The sequence below is a fragment of the Mustelus asterias genome, unplaced genomic scaffold, assembly GCF_964213995.1.
Source record: "Mustelus asterias unplaced genomic scaffold, sMusAst1.hap1.1 HAP1_SCAFFOLD_1375, whole genome shotgun sequence".
NCBI classification, from domain to species: domain Eukaryota; kingdom Metazoa; phylum Chordata; class Chondrichthyes; order Carcharhiniformes; family Triakidae; genus Mustelus; species Mustelus asterias.
In genome coordinates this window covers 1-21818 of record NW_027591320.1, presented here as the reverse complement: position 1 = coordinate 21818, position 21818 = coordinate 1, and the positions used below count along the sequence as shown (strand labels likewise).

Below are 21818 nucleotides of genomic sequence, written 5' to 3'. Positions count from 1 at the left end.
CTGCAATTGTATAGGGTGTTGGTGAGGCCACACCTAGAGTATTGTGTGCAGTTTTGGTGTCCTTATCTGAGGAAGGATGTCCTTGCTATAGAGGGAGTACAGTGAAGGTTTACCAGGCTGATTCCTGAGATGGCAGGTCTGTCAAATGAGGAGAAACTAAGTCAGTTAGGATTATATTCACTGGAGTTTAGAAGAGTGAGAGAGAATCTCATGGAAATTAATAAAATTCTAATAGGGTTAGACAGGGTAGATTCAGAAAGAATGTTCCCGATGGTGGGGGGTGTCCAGAACTAGGGGTCATAGTTTGAGGATAAGGGATAAACCTTTTAGAACTGAGGTGAGGAGAAATTTCTTCACCCAGAGGGTGGTGAATGTGTGAAATTCACTCCCACAGAAAGTAGTTGAGGCCAAAATGTTGTGTGATTTCAAGAAGAAATTCAATTCCGGCCTTGGGTGACTGTCTCTGTTGAGGTCTTCCCGTGTCTGCATAGGTTCCTTCCGGATGCTCCGGTTTCCCCCCTCACTCCAAAAATGTGTCGGTTGGGGGATTGGCCATGCTAAATTGCTCCTTAGTGTCCAAAGATGTGTAGGTTAGGGGAATTAGCAGGGTAAATACGTGGGGTTACGGGGAGAGGTCATGGGTAAGACATTCCGTTGGAGAGTCAGTGCAGACTCGATGGGCTGAATGGCCTCCTTCTGCACTGTAGGGATTCGATTCTATGAATTGTATAAATCTGCTTCCACCCTCGTTTAATGTAGAACATCCTAGATAATAAATAACACCTTGAGGTGTGAAACTTTCTTCCCGTCTCTGCACTGATCCTTTTGCCAATTGCCTTTAAATATGTTTTGACAAAGAGTCTATAGACCCGGAATGTTAACTCTGTTTCTCTCCTGATGGCTGTTGGCAGGTCTGCTGACTTTTTCCAGCATCCTCTGTTCTTGTCCCAGCGTCCCTGTACAGGAATCATTACGAGGTGGCAACTCAGTCCAAAAAGCATTTGCAAATAATAATGGAATGATTCCTGTGTGTGAAGAGGGCTGGAACACACACAAATGGAAGTTTATGCTCCAGTTGGACAGAGCTCTGGAATTCTGATTTCAGTTCCGGGCACTGCACCTTGGGAAGGATGCATTGACGGCGGAGGGGTTGCAGCAAGGATTCACGCGAATGATACTGGCTGAAAGGGTTAAAATATCAGTACAGGTTTATAAAATCCTGAGGGACATAGATAAGGTGAATAGCCAAGGTCTTTTCCCCAGGGTAGGGGGAGTCCAAAACTAGAGGGCATAGGTTTAAGGTGAGAGGGGAAAGGTTTAAAAGGGACCTGAGGGGCAACTTTTTCACACACGGGGTGGTGCGTGTATGGAATGAGCTGCCAGAAGAGGTGGTAGAGGCGGCTACAATTACAACATTAAAAAGGGATTTGGACAGGTTCATGGATGGGAAAGGTTTAGAGGGATATGGGCTAAACACAGGCAAATGGGACTAGTTCAGTTTAGGAAACCTGGTCAGCATGGATGAGTTGGGCCGAATGGTCTGTTTCCGTGCTGTATATCTCTATGACTCTACAAATTGCATAGATTAGGTTTCCAATCCCTTGATTATGGTGATCTAATTGAGGTGTTTAAAAGATCGGGCAGGGTAGTCAGAGACAGAAAGACTTTCTTCGGTTTCAAGGAACCCAGGGGCGAAGGGACAAGACCTTAAACTTAGACTATTCTGGAGTAATGTGAGGAAGCACCTCTTCGCACACACAAGAAAATGGAAATCTGGAAATCTCTCCTTGGAAAAGCTGTTGAGGCTGGGTGCCTAGGTGACAAGTAAGATTGATATAGGTTACATAAAGGTAGCAAGGGTTATGGATCAATGGCTGGCAAATGGGAGTTCAGATACGGACCGGCTGCGGAGACTTGATTTGATTTATTCTTGTCACATGTATAAAGATACAGTGAAAAGCATTGTTTCTTGTACGCTATACAAAGCATACCGTACATAGAGCAGGAAAGGAGAGGGTGTAGAATGTAGTGTTACAGTCATAGCTAGGGTGTAGAGAAAGATCAGCTTAATACGAGCTAGGTCATTCAAAAGTCTGACAGCAGCAGGGAAGAAGCTGTTTTTGAGTCGGTCGGTACGTGACCTCAGACTTTTATATCTTTTTCCCGATGGAAGAAGGTGGAAGAGAGAATGTCCGGGGTGCATGGGGTCCTTAATTATGCTGGCTGCTTTGTCGAGGCAGCGGGAAGTGTAGACAGAGTCAATGGATGGAAGGCTGGTTTGCGTGATGGATTGGGCTTCATTCATGCAGTCTTGGGCAGAGCAGGAGCCACACCATGCTGTGATGCAACCAGAAAGAATGCTTTCTATGGTGCATCTGTAAAAGTTGGTGAGAGTTGTAGCTGACGTGCCAAATTTCCTTAGTCTCCTGAGAAAGTAGAGGCGTTGGTGGGGCTTTCTTAACTATAGTGTCGGAATGGGCGGGGGGGACCAGGACAGGTTGTTGGTGATCTGGACACCTAAAAACTTGAAGCTCTCGACCACTTCTACTTTGTCCCCATTGATGTAGACAGGGGCATGTTCTCCACTACACTTCCTGAAGTCGATGACAATCTCCTTCGTCTTATTGAACTTGAGGGAGTGATTATTGTTGTCACACCAGTTCACCAGATTCTCTGCCTCTTTCCTGTACTCTGTCTCGGCATTGTTTGAGATCCGACCCACTACGGTGGTGTCATCAGCAAACTTGAAAATGGAGCGGGAGGGGCTGAATGCCCCCCCCCCCCCCCCTTGTGTTGTTGCTGCAACGTTTGATAGTGTTTTCCTTCCATTGGCTGCTGCGGGAAGTTATTCACTGTGACCTGTGTGTATGGCCCACTCAATCTCTGCCTTAATTGAGTGATAAACAGAGGCTGGGGCTGCAGCCAAAAACATGTCAACCTGCAGACCCCTTGGAGCCAATTAGATTTGCTGTTTGGCTTTAAAAATATTCTCCCAAGTGACACCTGAGCCTCCCGGCGTAGAGGCTGGGAGGTCTGTTTTGAGAGCTCAATGCTCTCTGTGTGTGTGTGAGAGAGAGAGAGAGAGAAGTGAAGGGACACCTGTTATGTATTTCAGTGCTGGGATAAAGTATAAAGACTCCACATCATAAAGTATTAAATGCAGGAGCTCCTGTCAGTTTTGGCAAATATCGCTTATTGAAGCAGAGCCTGAATTTTATTGTGTATTCCATCTGCTGCATGCAGATACAGTAGCAGAGTCTAAATAGTTTCCAGAATTGTACAATTTGATGGCTCAGCAGAGGATTTGCTCAATACTGTGCCGATCTCGGACAGAGCCGTCTTCCCCTCTCTCCCCATCACCCAACTGGCCTTTTCCCAAATCCTGAGAGTTCCTAACACCATCTCGTTAAAAAGCTGCTGTGGTTTCTGCTCCTGTCGCTGTTTCTGGGCAAGATCCCTCTGTTTCTAAAGAATGTCTCCCTCTTGTCCCCAACTCGAGGGATGAAGAAATATAGGATTGGAGAGGTTGGGACTGTTTTCCTTGGAGAGAAGTCATTTACTTATTTACTAGTGTCACAAGTAGGCTTACATTAACACTGCAATGAAGTTACTGTGGAAATCCCCTAGTCGCCACACTCTGTGGCGCTTGTTCAGGTACACTGAGGGAGAATTTAGCATGGCCAATGCACCTAATCAGCATGTCTTTTGGACTGTGGGAGGAAACCAGAGCACCCGGAGAAAACCCATGCAGATACGGGGGGAACGTGCAGACAATGACCCAAGCTGGGAATCGAGCCCGGGTCCCTGGCGCTGTGAAGCAGCAGTGCCACTGTGAAGAAGGCTGATGGAAGATTGGATAGAGGTATTTAAGATCCCGAGGGGTGTGGACAGGTTAAATAGCAAAGAACTGTTCCCTCTCAAGAGAGCTTCAAGACGTAGAGGGCACAGATTCCAAGTAATGGGCAAAAGGAGTAGAAAGTGGGTGGCACAGTGGTTAGCACTGCTCACTAGCAGCACCAGGGTCCCAGGTTCATTCCCCAGCTTGGGTCACTGTCTGCGTGGAGTTGCACATTCTCCTCATGTCTGCGTGGGTTTCCTCTGGGTGCTCCGGTTTCCTCCCAGGTTGATTGGGCATGCTCAATTGCCTCTTAGTGTCAGGGGGATTATCAGGGTAATTTAAAAAAAAAATCATTCTTGGGACATGGGTGTTGCTGGCTGGCCAGCATTTATTAATACGTGGGGTTATGGGGATAGAACCCGGGTGGGATTGTGGTCGGTGCAGGCTCGATGGGCCAAATGGCCTCCTTCTGCATTGTAGGGATTCTATGAAAGTGATGTGAGGAAATAGTTTTTTCCCCTGTGGGTGGCTGGAGTCTGGAATGAGCTTCCCGAGAGGGTGGTAGAGGCGGGTTTGATCGAGGTGTTCAAAAGGGATTTGGATTGCTAGCTGAGAAAAGAGAATGTGCAAGGTTACGGGGATAAGGTCGGGGAGTGGGATTGTAGAGTGCTCTTTCAGTGTAGACCCGATGGGCTGAATGGTCTTCTGCAGATTCTGGGTTTTGGTGTCACCCTGCTGCGATCCTTCAGTGGGCTGCACGCTGAGTTGAAAGTTGTGGGTTCCAGACTTGAGCTCACACTTTAGTCTGGCTTTTGTGTGTAGTTAGGGAGCAGGAGGGTATGAGATGTAATATGTGTCTGCTTTATGTGTAAAATATATGTGTAAAGGAATCATTAAGAATCATAAATAAGATATAGGTAAAAGACCCAATTTGAGACAAGATGAGAAGTGGGGGGGATCTTTTTTTTCCAATGTCTTGGTCAATGTTCGTCAAAGCAGTGGTCAGGATATGCCTTGGAAAGGATCCAGAGGAGGTTCACAAGAATGATCCCTGGAATGAAGAGCTTGTCCTATGAGGAATGGTTGAGGACTCTGGGTCTGTACTTGTTGGAGTTTAAAAGGAAGAGGGGGGATCTTATTGAAACTTACAGGATACTGCGAGGCCTGGATAGAGTGGACGTGGAGAGGATGTTTCCACTAGTGGGAAAAACTAGAACCAGAGGGCACAACCTCAGGCTAAAGGGACGATCCTTTAAAACTGAGATGAGAAGGAATTTCTTTAAGCCAGAGAGTGGTGAATCTGTGTAACTCTTTTTGCTGCAGAAGGCTGTGGAGGCCGGGTCATTGAGTGTCTTTAAGACAGAGATAGATAGGTTCTTGATTAATAAGGGGTTATGGGGAAAAGGCAGGAGAATGGGGATGAGAAAAATATCAGCCATGATTGAATGGCGGAGCAGACTCGATGGGCCGAGTGGCCTAATTCTGCTCCCGTGTCTTATGGTCATTTAACCCATTGCTGTGATATTGCTGGTTACAGATTTGTTTCCCTGTGTTAAGCGATAGTGACTTAGCTTCAGCAATGTTCCATTGGCTGTGAAAGAGTTAAAGAGATCTGGAGCACGTGAATGCATAAATAGAACTTTGTTTGGGGCCTGATAAGATTGAAGCACGCAGAGTGCCAGGCATCACCTCTGAGCGGTCTCTGGAGGATTTTTAGAGTGTTGGAGGTCATGTTGGACGCTGGGCAGATTGGGCTGATGGCTGCTTTCTTTACATTGCAGAGACATGGAAGGTCTTGAAGTGCACAAGACAAGTTCCAATATCACCATGAGTTCAGGTAAGCGCACAGTTCAGTTCATGGATGGGAATTGCTGCCCCAATCTCTCTCTCTCTCTCTCTCTTCCTTCCCCCCCCCCCCCCCCCCCCCCGCACACAAGCTGGAGATGCCACCTTTTGTGAAATTAAAATCAGGAGGTGCTGAAAGTTTTCGGGCAGCTTCAGTGGAGATTGAAGGTTTAAAGTTTTATTTATTAGTCACAAGTCGGCTGACATTAACACTGCAATGAAGTTACTGTGAAAATAACCCGAGTCGCCACACCTGTTTGGATACACTGAGGGAGAATTTGGCATGGCCAATGCACCCTAACCAGCACGTCTTTCGGGCTGAGAGGGGAAACCGGAGCACTCAAAGGAAACCCACACAGACACAGGGAAAATGTGCAAACTCCACACAGACGGTCACCCAAGTCGGGAATCGAACCTGGGTCCCTGGCGCTGTGATGGCAGCTAACCACCGGGCCGCTTCGAAAGTTGACATTTGAGATCTTTCACCAGACACAGGTTTTTTATTTGGCAAATGTTTTGTGTAATGCAAGCCAAAATGTGTTGTTAGAAGTCATGCTGGGTGCGGCAGCCTATTGAACTTTGGAAGGCATCAATCTCCATCTCTTTGTCCACTATCTGCTCAGATACACTGAGCAGCGGCAGTCATGGGGTTAGTGAGCAGGCCAATCTCTCCCCACCTTTACAGTCCAGGAAAGCTGGGACCAGTCTGACCGAGTACTGACCTGCTGAAGTGGCTCTGAATGTAGCACTGAGCAGGGATCCCACTGTGTGGGATGGTGTGTCTCAGTGACCTGCCGTGGCACCAGGGGCACTGGCGCACACCTCCCCCAATGCCACACCTATTATTCATCAGTGATTGGTCATCTGCCCTCCAATCCCGTCAATTCCTCAACGTAATCCAGGATCACGGGTGTAACATAAATGAGTTGTCTCTCAAGAGCAGAGGCAGAATCTCCGCCCACTAAAATAAGTTGAAAGAATATGTGGTTGCCTGCCCTCTGACTGTCCTGGAGGTGTAGATTTTCAAACACTGCAGCCAATTTGGGTTTACTAGTTTTGTTCCAATTTTAACAAAATCTCGGTTCGCTCGGAGATTTCTAGTAAGGTTGGATTTTGAACCGGTAACGGGTAACGTTTATTCCAAAAAGAGGGAGCCCAACCTTTAGCCAAATTCCTTAGCTGAAAATATTCTTGCAATCTCCCCTGCAGTGGCTGCATCTTGGCTTGAAATACTTCACCCATTGTGTATTCCCGAGGGTTTTTGAGTGGGTCTGTCTGTGGCAGCCATTGCTTCAACATCCAACACTTTGCATTTTATCGTCTCTTTCTTAGACAGTGACGGGTTTTGATGGGTTTCTGAATTATAGGAAATTCCCCTCTCTTTCTGCTTCCCCCTGATGTGATTAGTTTGTTTCTCACCTTCAACCTGGAATGTGGCCTTCCATTTTTAGCCAGTTGGCTCTCTCTCAGTTCAAATTGCAGGCAGCATGGTGGCACAGTGGTTAGCACTGCTGCCTCACAGCGCTAGGGACCCAGGTTCAATTCCGGCCTTGGGGACTGTGCAAACACCACACAGACGTTCTCCTCATATCTGCGTGGGTTTCCTCCGGGTGCTCTGGCTCCGAGGACGGTCTAAACCGGGATGTTGGATTTATGTCACATTATCAGTAACCCCCACAGCTTGACTCCTGGACTTGCACAATTTCACTAGCTGTTCTGTCTGGAGACAATACACATCTCTTTAACCTGTGTTGAATGCTCCCTCCACCCACATTGTCTGTGCATTTAAGACCTGGCTGGCTGTAGAGATTTGCATTCTAATCAGTATTCTGTAATTTGATTTCTGTGTCTGTGCCCTGTTTGAGAACAGAGACCACTCCATCTGACGAAGGAGCATTGCTCCGAAAGCTTATGGTATTTGCTACCAAATAAACCTGTTGGACTTTAACCTGGTGTTGTGAGACTTCTTACTGTCCTCCAACAGCCCAAGTATGTGCAGGTTAGGTGGATTGGCTATGCTAAATTTCCACCTTGGTATCAAGGGGATTAGCAGGGTAAATACATGGGGTTACGGGGATAGGGTAGGGATTGTTGTCAGTACTGGCTCAATGGGCTGAATGGCCTCCTTGTGTAGCTGTAGGGATTTTATGAAAATTTGATTTGGAAGTCCACATCGGAACCTTCCAGAATCTGGTCACTGACGACACCAGAGGTCTGGTGATTTGTGGTAGCCATCTAATCTTAAAGTCCTTTCTCTCAGTATATGTTTGGCCGGCTGACAAAATTGCAGATTGATCTGACACAAGGCACTTAATTATGACAAGGTTCAGGAAGGACAGGGCTAAAGAGAACTCAACAAGTCCTGTAATTGAAAATGGGGTGTAAGAGACGGATTGAATGACTGATGGCAATAACTTGTCTGTGTCAGTTGCGAATGCCTGTGCTACGTGAGGGGAGGTCACAGTTGGTTCAAGCAGATGTGAACTTGCTGTGCACTCAGCCCCTGCTTCAGCTAGTGTTACATAACATACCTCACCCCTCCAGCCCCTGCCCCCTTCCCCTCTCCTCCCACTTGGAACAGGTGATGACAGAAGATTTATGTGAAGCAACTTGTTTGAGGACAGAGGCAGCCCTTGTGAATCGGAATCAATTTAAAACTCGTACTTTTATTGTTTTGCTCACAAGTTTGCCAGGATTTCGCTGCACTGGGCTTGAGTGTGGTTCAGAGACGGGACTAGAATGTTCCAGTTGATTCCATGATTCGCACTCCCATATTGGAAAACGAGAGCGGACTTGAAGGATTGAAGTTGCCATTTCCGTTCTTGCCGCAGACTCCATACCTTCCTACCCGCCCATCTTCCCTTCATTGTTCTGTTGCCCGTATCCAACCCTGTATTCGATCTGCACTTGCCCAGGGTTCTTTTGCTCACTGGCCCACATTGGTGCCCCAGTGCGTCCAATTTAAATCCACTTTTGACATTACCATATTGACTAATTTGCTTCGACCATATGATATAGGAGCAGAATGAGGCCATTTGGCCCATCGGGTCTGCTCCGCCATTCAATCATAGCTGATATTTTTCTCAACCCCATTCTCCTGCCTTTTCCCCATAACCCCTGATCCCCTTATTAATCAAGAACCTATCTATCTCTCTTAAAGACACTCGATGATCTGCCCTCCACAGCCTTCTATGACAATAAGTTTCACAGATTCACCACCCTCTGGCTGAAGAAATTCCTCCTCATCTCAGTTTTAAAGGAGTGCCCCTTCACTCCGAGGTTGTGCCCTCAAGTTCTAGTCTCTCCCACTAGTGGAAACATCCTCCCCACGTCCACTCTATCCAGGCCTCTCAGTATTCTGTAAGTTTCAATTAGATCTCCCCTCATCCTTCTAAATATCATTGAGAATAGACCCAGACTCCTCAACCACTCTTCATGTGACAAACCCTTCATTCCTGGAATCATTCTTGTGAACCCCCGGACTCCCTCCAAGACTGACCCCCTCCTTGACTGACTCTCCCTCCCCAGCGCGTGAGGATAGTCTGCTTTCGTGTACTAGAGGACACAAGGAGCACAGTGCAACTCGTGAAAGGGGTCTTTTGGCCTTGGCGGTGCTTCCATTTATGCAGTGGTCCGATGTGGTATATTTTCACAGGGACCGTAATCCGAGATCATCCATATCAGGAGTTGGGCAATTGGTCAATGTGTGGTTGGGGTGCCCAGTGCTGGCATCTACTCCAATAACGATGAGAATCGATCCATTTGGAATTGTTGGATAGCTTTATGTTTCCTGTTGAATGCTGATGCTTTCACCCTCTGGGTTCCTGTCCTTTCGCAAACATATCCAGGAACAGGAGTAGGCCACTTGGCCCTTTGAGCCTGCTACACCATTCAAAGAGATCATGGATTATTAGTTCAGTTGTGTTACCTTTATTGTCAGATCCCACAATTCCTGTTGGTTTCAATTTAAAGGAATGATGCAACATCAAGGGAGGCCATTAGGCCCATTGTGCCTCTGCCAGCCCTTTTGAGCTATCCAGTTAAGTCAACTCCCTTGCCCTTTCTCCATAGTGCTCATCATAGAAACCCTACAGTGCAGAAGGAGGCCATTCGGCCCATCGAGTCTGCACCGACCACGATCCCACCCAGGCCCTACCCCCACATATTTACCTGCTAATCCCTCTAACCTATGCATCTCGGGCAATTTTTTTAAACCTGGCCAATCAACCTAACCCACACATCTTTGGACCATTGGCTGCACCAATGTTACTTCGTAATGGGTCGATTGGCGGCCTCCTCCACTGTGAAGGTTCTGAGAGTAGGTGAAAGTCTATATCTGATCATCTTTTTGAAAGTTACTGTGGAATCTGCCTCCATCACACACTCGGGTGACAGGTTGTAGCAGCGTACTGTGTAAAGGGGACTAGGGGACACGGGTTTACGGTTGTGGGTTGGGATCGATGGGCTTGTGAGGAATTCCATTGTATGCAGTGATGTTGTATTGACCTGGGAACTCGCTGACACAGAGAGCGGAGATGGGCAATGACTTTAAAAAGCAATTGGATGAGCATTGAAGGGAAATCAACTTGCCGGGCTACAGGAATCGTGTAGGGAGTTCTACAGAGAGCCGGTCTGGAGGTTGGTGTGCCGAATGGCCGTCTCCTCTGCAATAATGACCCGACGTGTCTGTGACTCATCTCCCCGTCTGGTTCCTTTGCCACTGACCCCAATGGACAGAGTGCCATTGCATTGTGACTCGACAATCGAATAGCTAGCTCACTACATGAAGAATATTGGGTTCAGTTGATCAGGAAGCAGTGAATCATAGAATCCTTACAGTGCAGAAGGAGACCATTCAGCCCATCGTATCTGTACTGACTCTCTGACAAGAGTATTTTACTCAGGCCCCCTCCCACGCCCTATCCCTGTATCACTGCATATTTATCATGGCTGATCCAACTAACCTACACATCTTTGGAGACTAATGGGCAATTTAGCATGGCCAATTCACCAAAACTACACATCTTTGCACTGTGGGAGGAAACCGGAGCATCCAGAGGAAACCCACACAGACACAGGGAGAATGTGCAAACTCCGCATAGACAGTCACCCCAAGGCTGGAATCAAACCCGGAATCGGGTCCCTGGCGCTGTGAGGCAGCAGTGCTAATCACTGTGCCACCGTGCTGCCATTGAAGTTGCAATGCACCAAGAATAAGAGGGAAGAGAAACAGAAAAGGAATAGTTAATTGGCCGAATGATTGGAGGAAACTGATTTAGTGCTGCTTGCTATAGTTCACTGCTCCCAAGGTCTACTTTCCCACTTATTGCTCTGTGTTCAGTCTGAGTAATGTCATGTCCCGACGCTGCTTATCAATCTAACTGTTGCTGTTTCATTTTGCCCTTCCTTTCAGAGGCTGAAGTCACCGTCTCGCCGACGGTCGTGAACGGGCTTCCAGCAAACCAGGAGCAGCACGATCGAGGTATTGGCTGTTTCTAGATTTCCTCCTTTTCGAAAGACACATTCCTGGCAGCGACGGGCCGGACACACTTCACCCCTCAAGCCCTTGTATCTCACTCACGTTATTGCCTGTCGTTCAAAAGTTTCTGTTTCTCTCTCTTGACCCATCGCCAGATGTTCTCTCTGTCAGCTCTGGCTGGCAATCGGCACCCTTGGTGCCAGTCTGGCACCTTCACGAGCAGCTTTGAGCTTGGGTGAAAGCGGGGACAAAGGTGGATGGAGAGGGGACATCCCTCGCAATACAAATCCCTGTGTAGGAATGGGGTTGCAAATGCCAGTTCCTGACCAGAAGGCTGGTATATAGATGCAGCGAGTAATTAGCAAAGCTAATAGAATGCTACTGTTTACTGTGAGGGGAATTGAGTACAAAAGTAGGGAGGTTATGCTTCAGTTGCACAGGGCATTGCTGAGACCACATCTGGAGTATTGTGTACAGTATTGGTCTCCTTATTTAAGGAAGGATGTAAATGCATTGGAAACAGCTCAGAGAAGGTTTACCTGACTAATACCTGAAATGGGTGAGTTGTCTTTGTATCCACTCGAGGCAACTTGATTGAAACTCAAAGGGATGAATTTTCCCGTTCCGCCCGTCACGGGATTCGGAGCTGGCGAGGGGTGGACCATGGAAAGGTCAGTTGACCTCGGGCGGGATTTTCCGGTTTCAGGGTGAGCGAGGCTGGAAAATTCTGCCCATAGGATCCTGAGGGGTGGTGGGTGAGTGGAATCGGCTGCCGTCAGTGGTGGTGGAGGCAAACTCGATGGGGTCTTTTAAGAGACTTCTGGATGAGTACATGGGACTTAATAGGATTGAGGGTTATAGGTAAGCCTATATATAGGCCTAGGTAGGTAGGGACATGACCGGCGCAACTTGTGGGCCGAAGGGCCTGTTTGTGCTGTAGTTTTTCTATGTTCTATAACAGGGCGGATGTGGAGAAGATGTTTCCTCTTCTGGGAAAATCTAGCACTGTGTGTGGAGGGGAGTCACAGTTTAAAAGTAAGGGTTCGCTCAATTAAGACAGAGAGCTGAGGAGAATTGTTTTCTCTCAGAGGATGATGAGTCCCTGGAACCCTCTTCCTCAAAAGGCAGTGGAAGCAGAGTCTTTGAATATTTTTAAGGCAGAGCTGGATAGATACTTGATTAACAAAGAGGTGAAAGGTTATCGGGGGGTCGGCAGGAATGTGGGGTTGAGGTTACAATCAGATCAGCCACGATCGTATTGAACAGCAGAGCAGGCTCGAGGGGCCGAGTGGCCTCCTCCTCCTAATTGGAATGTCGCATGCCTCCTCACTGTGGTCAGTGCTTGGGAGAGGGATTAGTCGGGACGGGAGAGGCTCGAGATTTCCTTCTGGGGCCTAGAGCAGCGTTCCTGCCCCTCTTCACCCATGAGGGAATGAAAAGAAAAGAAACTTGTTCTCCTTGCTTGCTTCCAATTCCAAACTCCGGATCCTGATGTTCCCGTTGTGAGGGGATGATATTAAACAGCAATAATTCCATCCCTTCACTGCCTGTCCATAAACAGAAGGTGATTTTTAATTTTCCTCTTTCTATAAGTGGCAACATACTTTCCCCAACCCTTAAATGTGGACTGATCCAATCCTCTGTGAATAATCTGCACAGCAAACTCAAGATGAAACAAAATTAAAGGGTTTGTTTTATTTTCACACCCACAAAACACGGGATAGGGATTTGGGAAAGTCCACATGTGCGATAGAAGAGGAAAGAAAGGAGTACAGGGCCAGGCCATGATAAAAACAAGCAAGTTATGGTTTTTAACATGAGCCCAGAATCAAAAGTCCATTGGATTGTTTCTTCAGAGGTGAGGTAGGTTAATGGTCCCAGGCTGATCCGTCTGAGCAGAAGTGAGACTTGGGTGAGGGAATGTGGAGTTGAATTTGGTTTGAAGGCACCTGTTCCAATGTTCCAGAAGTTCGCCATGTTGATGAGGGTCAGGCAATGGCACTCCTTCTACGGGAGTAACGCACCTCCCGAGTCCATCGAAGCTTGACCCCATCCAAGACACAGATTTTGCTTGAGCAGTTCCTGTCCATCAACTTAAATATTCAATCCCTCCACCACCGACATACTGTGGCAACCGTGTGTACCATCTACAAGATGCACTGCAGCAACTCACCAAGGTTCCTTAGACAGCACCTTCCAAACCCATGAGCACTTCCATCTAGAAGGACAAGGGCAGCAGATATGTGGGAACAACCCCCACCACCTGCAGGTTCCCCTCCAAGCCTCTCACCATCCTGACTTGGAAAAATGTCGGCCATTTCCTTCACTGTCGCTGGGCCAAAATCCTGAACCTCCTCCTCTAACTGCATCATGGGTGTACCTACACCTCATGGACTGCAGTGGTTCAAGATGGCGGCTCACCACCACCTCCTCAAGGGGCAGCCAGGAATGAGCAGTAAATGCTGGCCCACATCCCTTGATAGCATTTGTAAAGAAGTGTTGCTATTTTACTCCTGATCTTTTCTGTCGCCTGCTGACTTTGATTGAGGTGAGTTTTGTCTGTTATCCAGCCCCTCATTCCCGTCTTGCTGCTGTGAACTTAAAGCAGGCCGAGACTGTTAGCCAGTGTGTCTGGGTGCTTACACCTCAGTTTCTGAGTTCAAGTTCCTGGATTCGAACCATCCTCCCAAAGACTTGCGTGTACAATCCACGCTAAAACTCCGGTGCACCTCTGAGGGAGTGCTACACTGCTGACGGCGCCGTCTTTTCAATGTTAAACTGAGGCCCTTATCTAGTCTTCCTGGTGGATGTGGAAGATCCCATGGCACCATCTGCAGAAGAGCAAGGGTGTCCTCCTGATATTCACCTCCATAATCCTCTTTCAAGAAGACTATCTTGTCATTGATCTGATTGGTGTTGTGTGGGGCCTCACTATGTGCTAATTGGTGGTTGCCTTGCAGTCACCATATTTGACCTCTTTCCTACAATCCCCCAAAGTGTGTGCGCACGCACAGGAGCCAGTGAGGTAGTGCACAGCTCGCTCAGAGATTGTCGCTTTAAAGATAATTGTGTACAGTTGCACCCAAGGCACCATGCGTTAAAATATAAAGGAAGGATTCGCAGGCCATTGCCCTCCCACAGTCTGAGTCCTTTAAACATAGAAACATAGAAGATAGGAGCAGGAAGAGGCCATTCGGCCCTTCGAGCCTGCTCCGCCATTCATTACGATCATGGCTGATCATCCAACTCAATAACCTAATCCTGCTTTTTCCCCATAACCTTTAATCCCATTCACCCCAAGTGCTATATCCAGCCGCCTCTTGAATACATTCAATGTTTTGGCATCAACTACTTCCTGTGGTAATGAATTCCACAGGCTCACCATTCTTTGGGTGAAGAAATGTCTCCTCACCTCCGTCCTAAATGGTCTACCTTGAATCCTCAGACTGTGACTCCTGCTTCTGGACTCCCTCGACCATCGGGAACATCCTCCCTGCATCGACCCTGTCTAGTCCTGTTCGAATTTTATAAGTCTCCATGAGATCCTTCATCATTCGTCTGAACTCTAGTGAAAACAATCCTAACCTAGTCAATCTCTCCTCATACATCAGTCCCGCCATCCCCGGAATCAGCCTGGTAAACCTTCGCTGCACTCCCTCGAGAGCAAGAACATCCTTCCTCAGAAAAGGAGACCAAAACTGCACACAATACTCTCGGTGTGGCCTCACCAAGGCCCTGTATAATTGCAACAACACATCCCTGCTCCTGTACTCGAAACCTCTCGCAGTGAAGGCCAACATACCATTTGCCTTCTTTACCGCCTGCTGCACCTGCATGCTTACCTTCAGTGACTGGTGCACAAGGACACCCAGGTCCCGCTGCACACTCCCCTCTCCCAATTTACAGCCAATTTAAAGGAACTAAATTATTCCAATTTTGAGAAAATGTTTGAACCCTTTCAAGATGTTATTTGCTGATGCAACTAACCAGTTTTTAAAAAAAGTTTATTAGTGTCATGAGTAGGCATACATTAACACTTCAATGAAGTTACTGTGAACATCCCCCTAATCGCCACACTGCCTGTTTGGGTACACTGAGGGAGAATTTAGCATGGCCAGTGCACCTAACCAGCACGTCTTTTGGACTGCGGGAGGAAACCAGAGGAAACCCACGCAGAGGTGGGGGGGGGGGGGGGGGGGGGCGTGTGCAGACTCCATAAGGACAGTGACCCAAGCCGGGAATTGAACCGGGTCCCTGGCACTGTGAGGCAGCAGTTCTAACCACCGTGTTGCCAGTGTTCCTGATATTTTCCCTTAGTTTGTTTAGCAAGGCAGTACGCGCGATAATTCCGTGTTCTGTCTAATATGCGCCAGTTCTTCATTCTCCCTGCTGTCCGCGAATGTAACTCGCGGTGGGGTGTATATCGATTTGGGCAGTGTAACTTGCTACTAAATTACTGAACATCTTCTGGCGGCGACACAGCAGCAAAGTGGTGTATCCCTGTTAGTCTGTGGTCTAATCCGAGTAAAGGTTTGATTTGAACGTCCTGCTGAGTGAGTGCCTGAGCTTTCTCTCCTGAATCCCCCAGGTGTTGGGGTCTAAGAATCACCTTGGAGGACTTTTGGCGGCTGGAGCGATAGTTGGACGGTCCTTTGATTAGAGATTGACCTGGAGTTTGTGTGCTAGGGTTTGTGTGCATCAGGATTTCATTCCCTTCATTTCCAGACTGTAATTTTCATCAATTCTAGTTCTATGGACAATGGGAGCAGAGTAGGGGGATGGGACAGACTGAATTACTCTACAGAAAGTTGGCATGGACCCAGATGAACTAAATGGCCGCCTTCATGCCATTGTGACCATTTAAAAAAATAATTCATGGGGACATGGGCGTCGCTGGCTGGCCAGCATTTATTGCCCATCCCTGATTGCCTGAGGGCAGTTGAGTGTCAACTGCATTGCTGTGGTTCTGGTGTTACATGTAGGCCAGACCGGGTAATGACGACAAATTTCCATTTGTGAGCCGGATGAGCTTTTTCTGACAATGGTTTCATGGTCATCAGTAGATTCTTAATTCCAGATTTTTAAAATAGAATTCAAATTCCACCATCTGCGGGATTTGAACCCGAGCACCCAGAATATTATCATAGAATCCCTACAGTGCAGAAGGAGGCCATTCGGCCCATCGAGTCTGCACTGACCACAATCCCACCCAGGCCCTATTCCTGTAACCTGACATATTCACCCTGCTAACCCCCCTGACACTAGGGTCAATTTAGCATGGCCAATCAGCGTAACCCGCACATTTTTGGATTGAGTTTAGCTGAGTTTCTCGATTGATAGTGATAGTGCCACTTGGCCATCACTTCCCCCGACTCCTCTACTCTCCTCCTGCAAGGCTGTGGATAAGATGAGTAGGTGCAGAAATGACTGGCTGAATGGTCCGCTTCTGCACTGTAGGGTTTCTGTGTCTCAACTAATTTCATTCTATAACCCTTGCTCAAGAGGGCCAACGATCCAATACCTCGCCTGGTGAACACACTCCATGCGAGTATCTAGATTACCTCTGGGGCAATGGCTGAGGAAAGCTTTCACCCCTGTGATTTGATTGGAACGCCTCTTGCATCTTATTTTCTTTTCCACTTTGCCTCCTCGTTGCCTTTCTTTATATCTGTGCTTGACCACACTTTGCAGTTTGATGTCACTGCTGGGGTGGGAGGGGAGGTTGGAGAGGGTAGGGGGAGTGGGTGGGAGGGGAGGTTGGAGAGGGTAGGGGGAGTGGGGTGGGAGGGGAGGTTGGAGAGGGTAGGGGGAGTGGGGGGGCGGTTGGAGAGGGTAGGGGGAGTGGGGTGGAGGGGAGGTTGGAGAGGGTAGGGGGAGTGGGGGAGGAGTGGGGGGGGGGGGGTTATGTCTTTGGTGCCGTGACCTGGTGGACGAGAAGTTGTTCATTTTTGTATTTGCAGCAAAGGCGGCCTCGCCCACCCCGCGTGCCGTCTCCTCGGTGAAAATTCACCCCGTGAAGAGAGTGAAAAGTTATCCCGACACATTGCTGGCAACAGGTACACTAACCGGAGGGACTGCACCTCAGCCTCCCTCGGAAATAATCCTCTCCTTCCCGAGGCTGCTTCTCACCTCCATCGTTTGAAGCCGGGTGCTTTCCCATTCCTTTAACGATCCCTCCATTTCGTGGAAGGGCCGGAATTTCATCCCTAAGGCCATCCGCTTTCCTGGTTTTCAGTTTGACCTTGCAGCCTTTTTCTTGGGCCCCATTTTGGTTTGAAAACCTGGCTTTTAGTTGCCTGATCCGGCCTGGTAAAATGGATCAGATTGAAAGTGATGTGTACATGCCCAACCGATTCGGGGTGATTCAAACAACACAGTCAAGCTTTGCAATCTTGATAGATAGGTGGAGAAAGAAAAGTCGGTTACTCACCCGTGCTGGGGAGGTGCTCGGGTCCGTCTGTGCTTATCTAGCTGAACGGGCTGCTGGGAGTTGGTGTTTGGCCTTTGATCTCAGTCCTGTTGGCATTAAGAAGGGTGTGACTGGGGTGTGGGGGGTTGCGGAAGGTGGGCGAGAAGGCGAAGTGAGGGAGGTGGGTAAGAGGGTTTGGGGGGGGGAGGCGGGGGAGGTGGGCGAGAGGGTCAGGGGCAATCAGCCGAGGCTCCTGCTCCTAATCCTCTATCCGCTGGCAAGTTTATGGAAATGTGTCAGTTTACACTTGGCCCTGGTGCTCACATAACCCACCAGCACTCATTGGATTCATGTCCTCACGGGAGACACTCCCTGAAAAAGCTGAGCACAGATAGAATCCCTACAGTGCAGAAGGAGGCCATTTGGCCCATCGAGTCAGCCCTGACCACAATCCCACCCAGGCCCTATTCCCGTAACCCCGCTTATTTACCCTGCTAATCCGCTGACACTAAATTCAATTTAGCATGGCCAATCAACCTAACCTACACATCTTTGGATTGTGGGAGGAAACCCACGCAGACACGGGGAGAACGTGCAAACTCCGCACAGCCAGTGACCCAAGCCGGGAATCGAACCCGGGTCCCTGACGCTGTGAGGCAGCAGCGCTAACCACTGTGCTGCCCAGATATTTGGGGATTGTTGGGGGAGGAAGAACGGTCTAGGGTGACCGACGAGGCTGAGCCAGACTTGATATGTTCTGAACACACCGGGTTGAGCAATGGACACATCTGTTAGTAAATGCACCGCTGGCCTTCCATTTCTGCAACTTAGCCCTCATTTCCATTGTATTCATGGCTACTTGACACATTTACTAACCATCTATATAGTTAACTTTTTGAAGCTTGTAATGTGGTCAATATGTTGTTTGTGGGTGCCACTGTTCATTGCCCTGTTGTTGGTGACCTCGCTGTTCCTTGCTGCCTCTCAAACTCAACTCATGGAGAAGTGTGAAGAATCTCCAGGCCTCCCTCAGTGCGAGCCACTGCCTTTAGATGTTGGTTAATTGTGAGGTGTGTGGAGGTCGGGGCGATTAATTATAGACAGTAGGACCTGGTTTCCAATGGATCACTCTCTGAGCCAGCAAGGAGGGTTCCAGGCCTTTCTAAAATGCTTTCTGTGGTCCGAGTTTAAAACGGGTATAAAACAGGTTCCAGTACAGCTGGTGAGGGGACGGTGGTTGCCGCCTGTCTGAAGCTGAGGGGTCTCCAACTGTTAACCGACAAATCTCTCAGCTCCTTGACTATCCAGGACTGCACAGACAGTGCCAGCTGGAAGTGGAAAGGGGGCAGCGTGATGCGAGGAGGTCACATTGTGCCACTGACCGTGAAAAGTTACAGCACGGCGGCACAGTGGTTAGCACTGCTGCCTCACAGCGCCAGGGACCCGGGTTCGATTCTGGCCTCGGATGCCTGTCTGTGTGGAGTTCTCCCTGTGTCTGCGTGGGTTTCCTCCGGACACTCCAGTTTCCTCCCGCACTCCAATGATGTGCGGGTTAGGTGGATTGGTCACTGTTCAGGACAGCGGTGAGGATTAATTTCTTCACCCAGCGAGCGGTGAGTCTGTGGAATTCGCTTAGCCCAGAAAGTAATTGAGGCCAAAACACTGAATGTTTTCAGAAAGCGGTTAGAAATAGCACTTGATGCAAAAAGAATCAAAGGATGTGGAGTGAAGACGGGGACAGGCCATTGAGTTGGATGATCAGCTGTGATCATCATGAATGGTGGAGCAGGCTCAAAGGGCTGAATGGCCTCCTCCTATTCTCTCTGTTTCTGTATGCAAGTGTGAGGGGTTGTGGAGATAGGGTGTGGGCTTGGTAAGGTATTCTTTCGGAGAGTTGGTGCAGACTCGATGGGCCAAATGGCCTCTTTCTGCACCGTGGGGATTCTATTCTATTCTAACTTCTAGGCGGCACGGGAGCACAGTGGTTAGCACTGCTGCTTCACAGCTCCAGGGGCCTGGGTTCGATTCCCGGCTCGGGTCACTGTCTGTGTGGAGTTTGCACATTCTCCTTGTGTCTGCGTGGGTTTCCTCCGGGTGCTCCGGTTTCCTCCCACAGTCCAAAGATGTGCGGGTTAGGTTGATTGGCCAGGTTAAAAATTGACCCTTAGAGTCCTGAGATGCGTAGGTTAGAGGGATTAGCAGGTAAATATGTGGGGGTAGGGCCTGGGTGGGATTGTGGTCAGTGCAGACTCGATGGGCCGAATGGCCTCCTTCTGCACTGTAGGGATTCTATGTTTCTATGTTAACTTGATCAGCTGCATGATGGAGCTGGGTTAGCACGTGGGAAGGGAGTGAGGGTCACAATATTTGTGTGTTACTGGAGGAGGAGGAATGCTGGATTGGCAGGTGCTGGGTTCTGAGGTTCACTGCAAGGATTCTAGAAGAGTGGCCTTCTCCTGGGCGTGATGCCCACCTGGTATGCGAGGGCAAGGAAGACGGGATTGAAAGTGGGAATGGCAAACAGCTAACATGCAAGGCAGTATACATTCACTCATTCCCAGGCCTCGGAGATTTGACCTTTGACACTGGAATGTTTATCGTCGACCTCTGTAAGCCCTCCTTCCAGCAGAGGACCATTCTGGGAGAAGGTGGTTCAGTCACCACGACTGAAAGGTGGGTCGTGAAAGAACCCCCGTTTCCAACAGAGTTCCTGGTGGTAAATCTGCCGTCGCGTTGGCGAGATAGTAAATCCGAATGAAGTGAATTGTGAGCGGTTTCTAATTCCTACACCTGTCTGACCTTCCAGAAACCGATCCATCAAAGATCAGCGTGGGTAAGGGCTCGGTGACGATGCGGATAACCGCGGGGAGTGTGGGAACCTCAGGACACCGACACATCTCCAAACCAGCTACACCAACAGTCAACCAGTAAGGATTTGCTTTTATTTATATAAAACAGGAGTTTCGTTCCCCCCTCGGGCTCAATTGCCTTCCACCCCCACCCCCCCCCCCCCCCCCTCCCCCTTAGCTGATGGTGAATGTTGCGAGCTATTTATCACACCAGGCAAATGGGGTTAGCGCACTGTGATCCTCACTCTCTCTCACTCTCTCTCTCTAACCCAGAGACCACTGGACAGTGACGGAGATCAGGAACCCTGGCTGATTTCCCCTCCCTCTCTCTCCCCTCTCTCTCCCTCTCTCTCCCTCTCTCTCCCTCTCTCTCCCTCTCTCTCCCTCTCTCTCCCCCTCTCTCCCTCTCTCCCTCTCTCTCTCTCTCTGTCTAACCCAGGGACCACTGGAGAGTGATCAGGAGCAGGAACCCTGGCTGATTTCCCCTCTCCCTCTCTCTCTCCCTCTCTTTCTCCCTCTCTCCCTCTCCCTCTCCCTCCCTAACCCAGGGACCACTGGACAGTGACAGAGATCAGGAACCCTGGCTGATTTCCCCTCTCTCTCTAACCCAGGGACCACTGGACAGTAATCAGGAGCAGGAAACCTGGCTGATTTCCCCTCTCTCTCTCCCCCGCTCTCTCTCTCCCTCTCTCTCTCTAACCCAGGGACCACTGGACAGTGACAGAGATCAGGAACCCTGGCTGATTTCCCCTCTCTCTCTAACCCAGGGACCACTGGACAGTGACGGAAATCAGGAACCCTGGCTGATTTCCCCTCTCTCTAACCGAGGGATCACTGGACAGTAATCAGGAGCAGGAACCCTGGCTGATTTCCCCTCTCTCTCTCCCCCGCTCTCTCTCTCCCTCTCTCTCTCTAACCCAGGGACCACTGGACAGTGACAGAGATCAGGAACCCTGGCTGATTTCCCCTCTCTCTCTAACCCAGCGATTAGTGATGTTTGGTTAGTGCCATCGTAGAGCTGTACCTGATCAGACCAGCACACATCAACCCTTAGACCCCTGCATGAAACTGAGACATTTCAGTATCCCACATCCTGCGATACCTTGGTGTCTCCAATCAGTATAAGATATCTTGTCATAACTCTGCTATGACAGCTGTAGTGGTGAGGTGAGTTTGAGAAACTAACCAGGGTAATCCACTCCCAGATATTCACTGGGGAATAGAGAATGCTGGAATTGTTTTTGCTGGAATGTTACCATTTCATGGACATCAGTCTGCCTTTCAGTTTGAGTTTGATAGCTTTCTGTGTATTCTTTATGCCAGCCTGTCTCTTCCTTCGCTGCTTTCCATTGTCCAAGAAGTTTAAGCTGCCAGAACACAGAGTACAGTTCCTATTCT

At 48.9% G+C, this 21818-nt stretch overlaps 1 protein-coding gene across 1 annotated transcript in view; it reads left to right on the top strand.

The window, feature by feature from the left end:
* The window catches only part of LOC144488210 (sorbin and SH3 domain-containing protein 1-like), a gene marked incomplete at its 3' end in the record, with an annotated part of 28660 nt that extends 8162 nt beyond the window's left edge, over positions 1-20498 (top strand). Inside the window, exons 2-4 of the mRNA XM_078206237.1 lie at positions 5620-5675; positions 11097-11165; positions 20378-20498. Coding sequence (XP_078062363.1) covers positions 5620-5675; positions 11097-11165; positions 20378-20498 — 246 coding nt within the window. The remainder of the gene's footprint in view (positions 1-5619; positions 5676-11096; positions 11166-20377) is intronic.
* Between the last annotated feature and the right edge of the window lie 1320 nt (positions 20499-21818).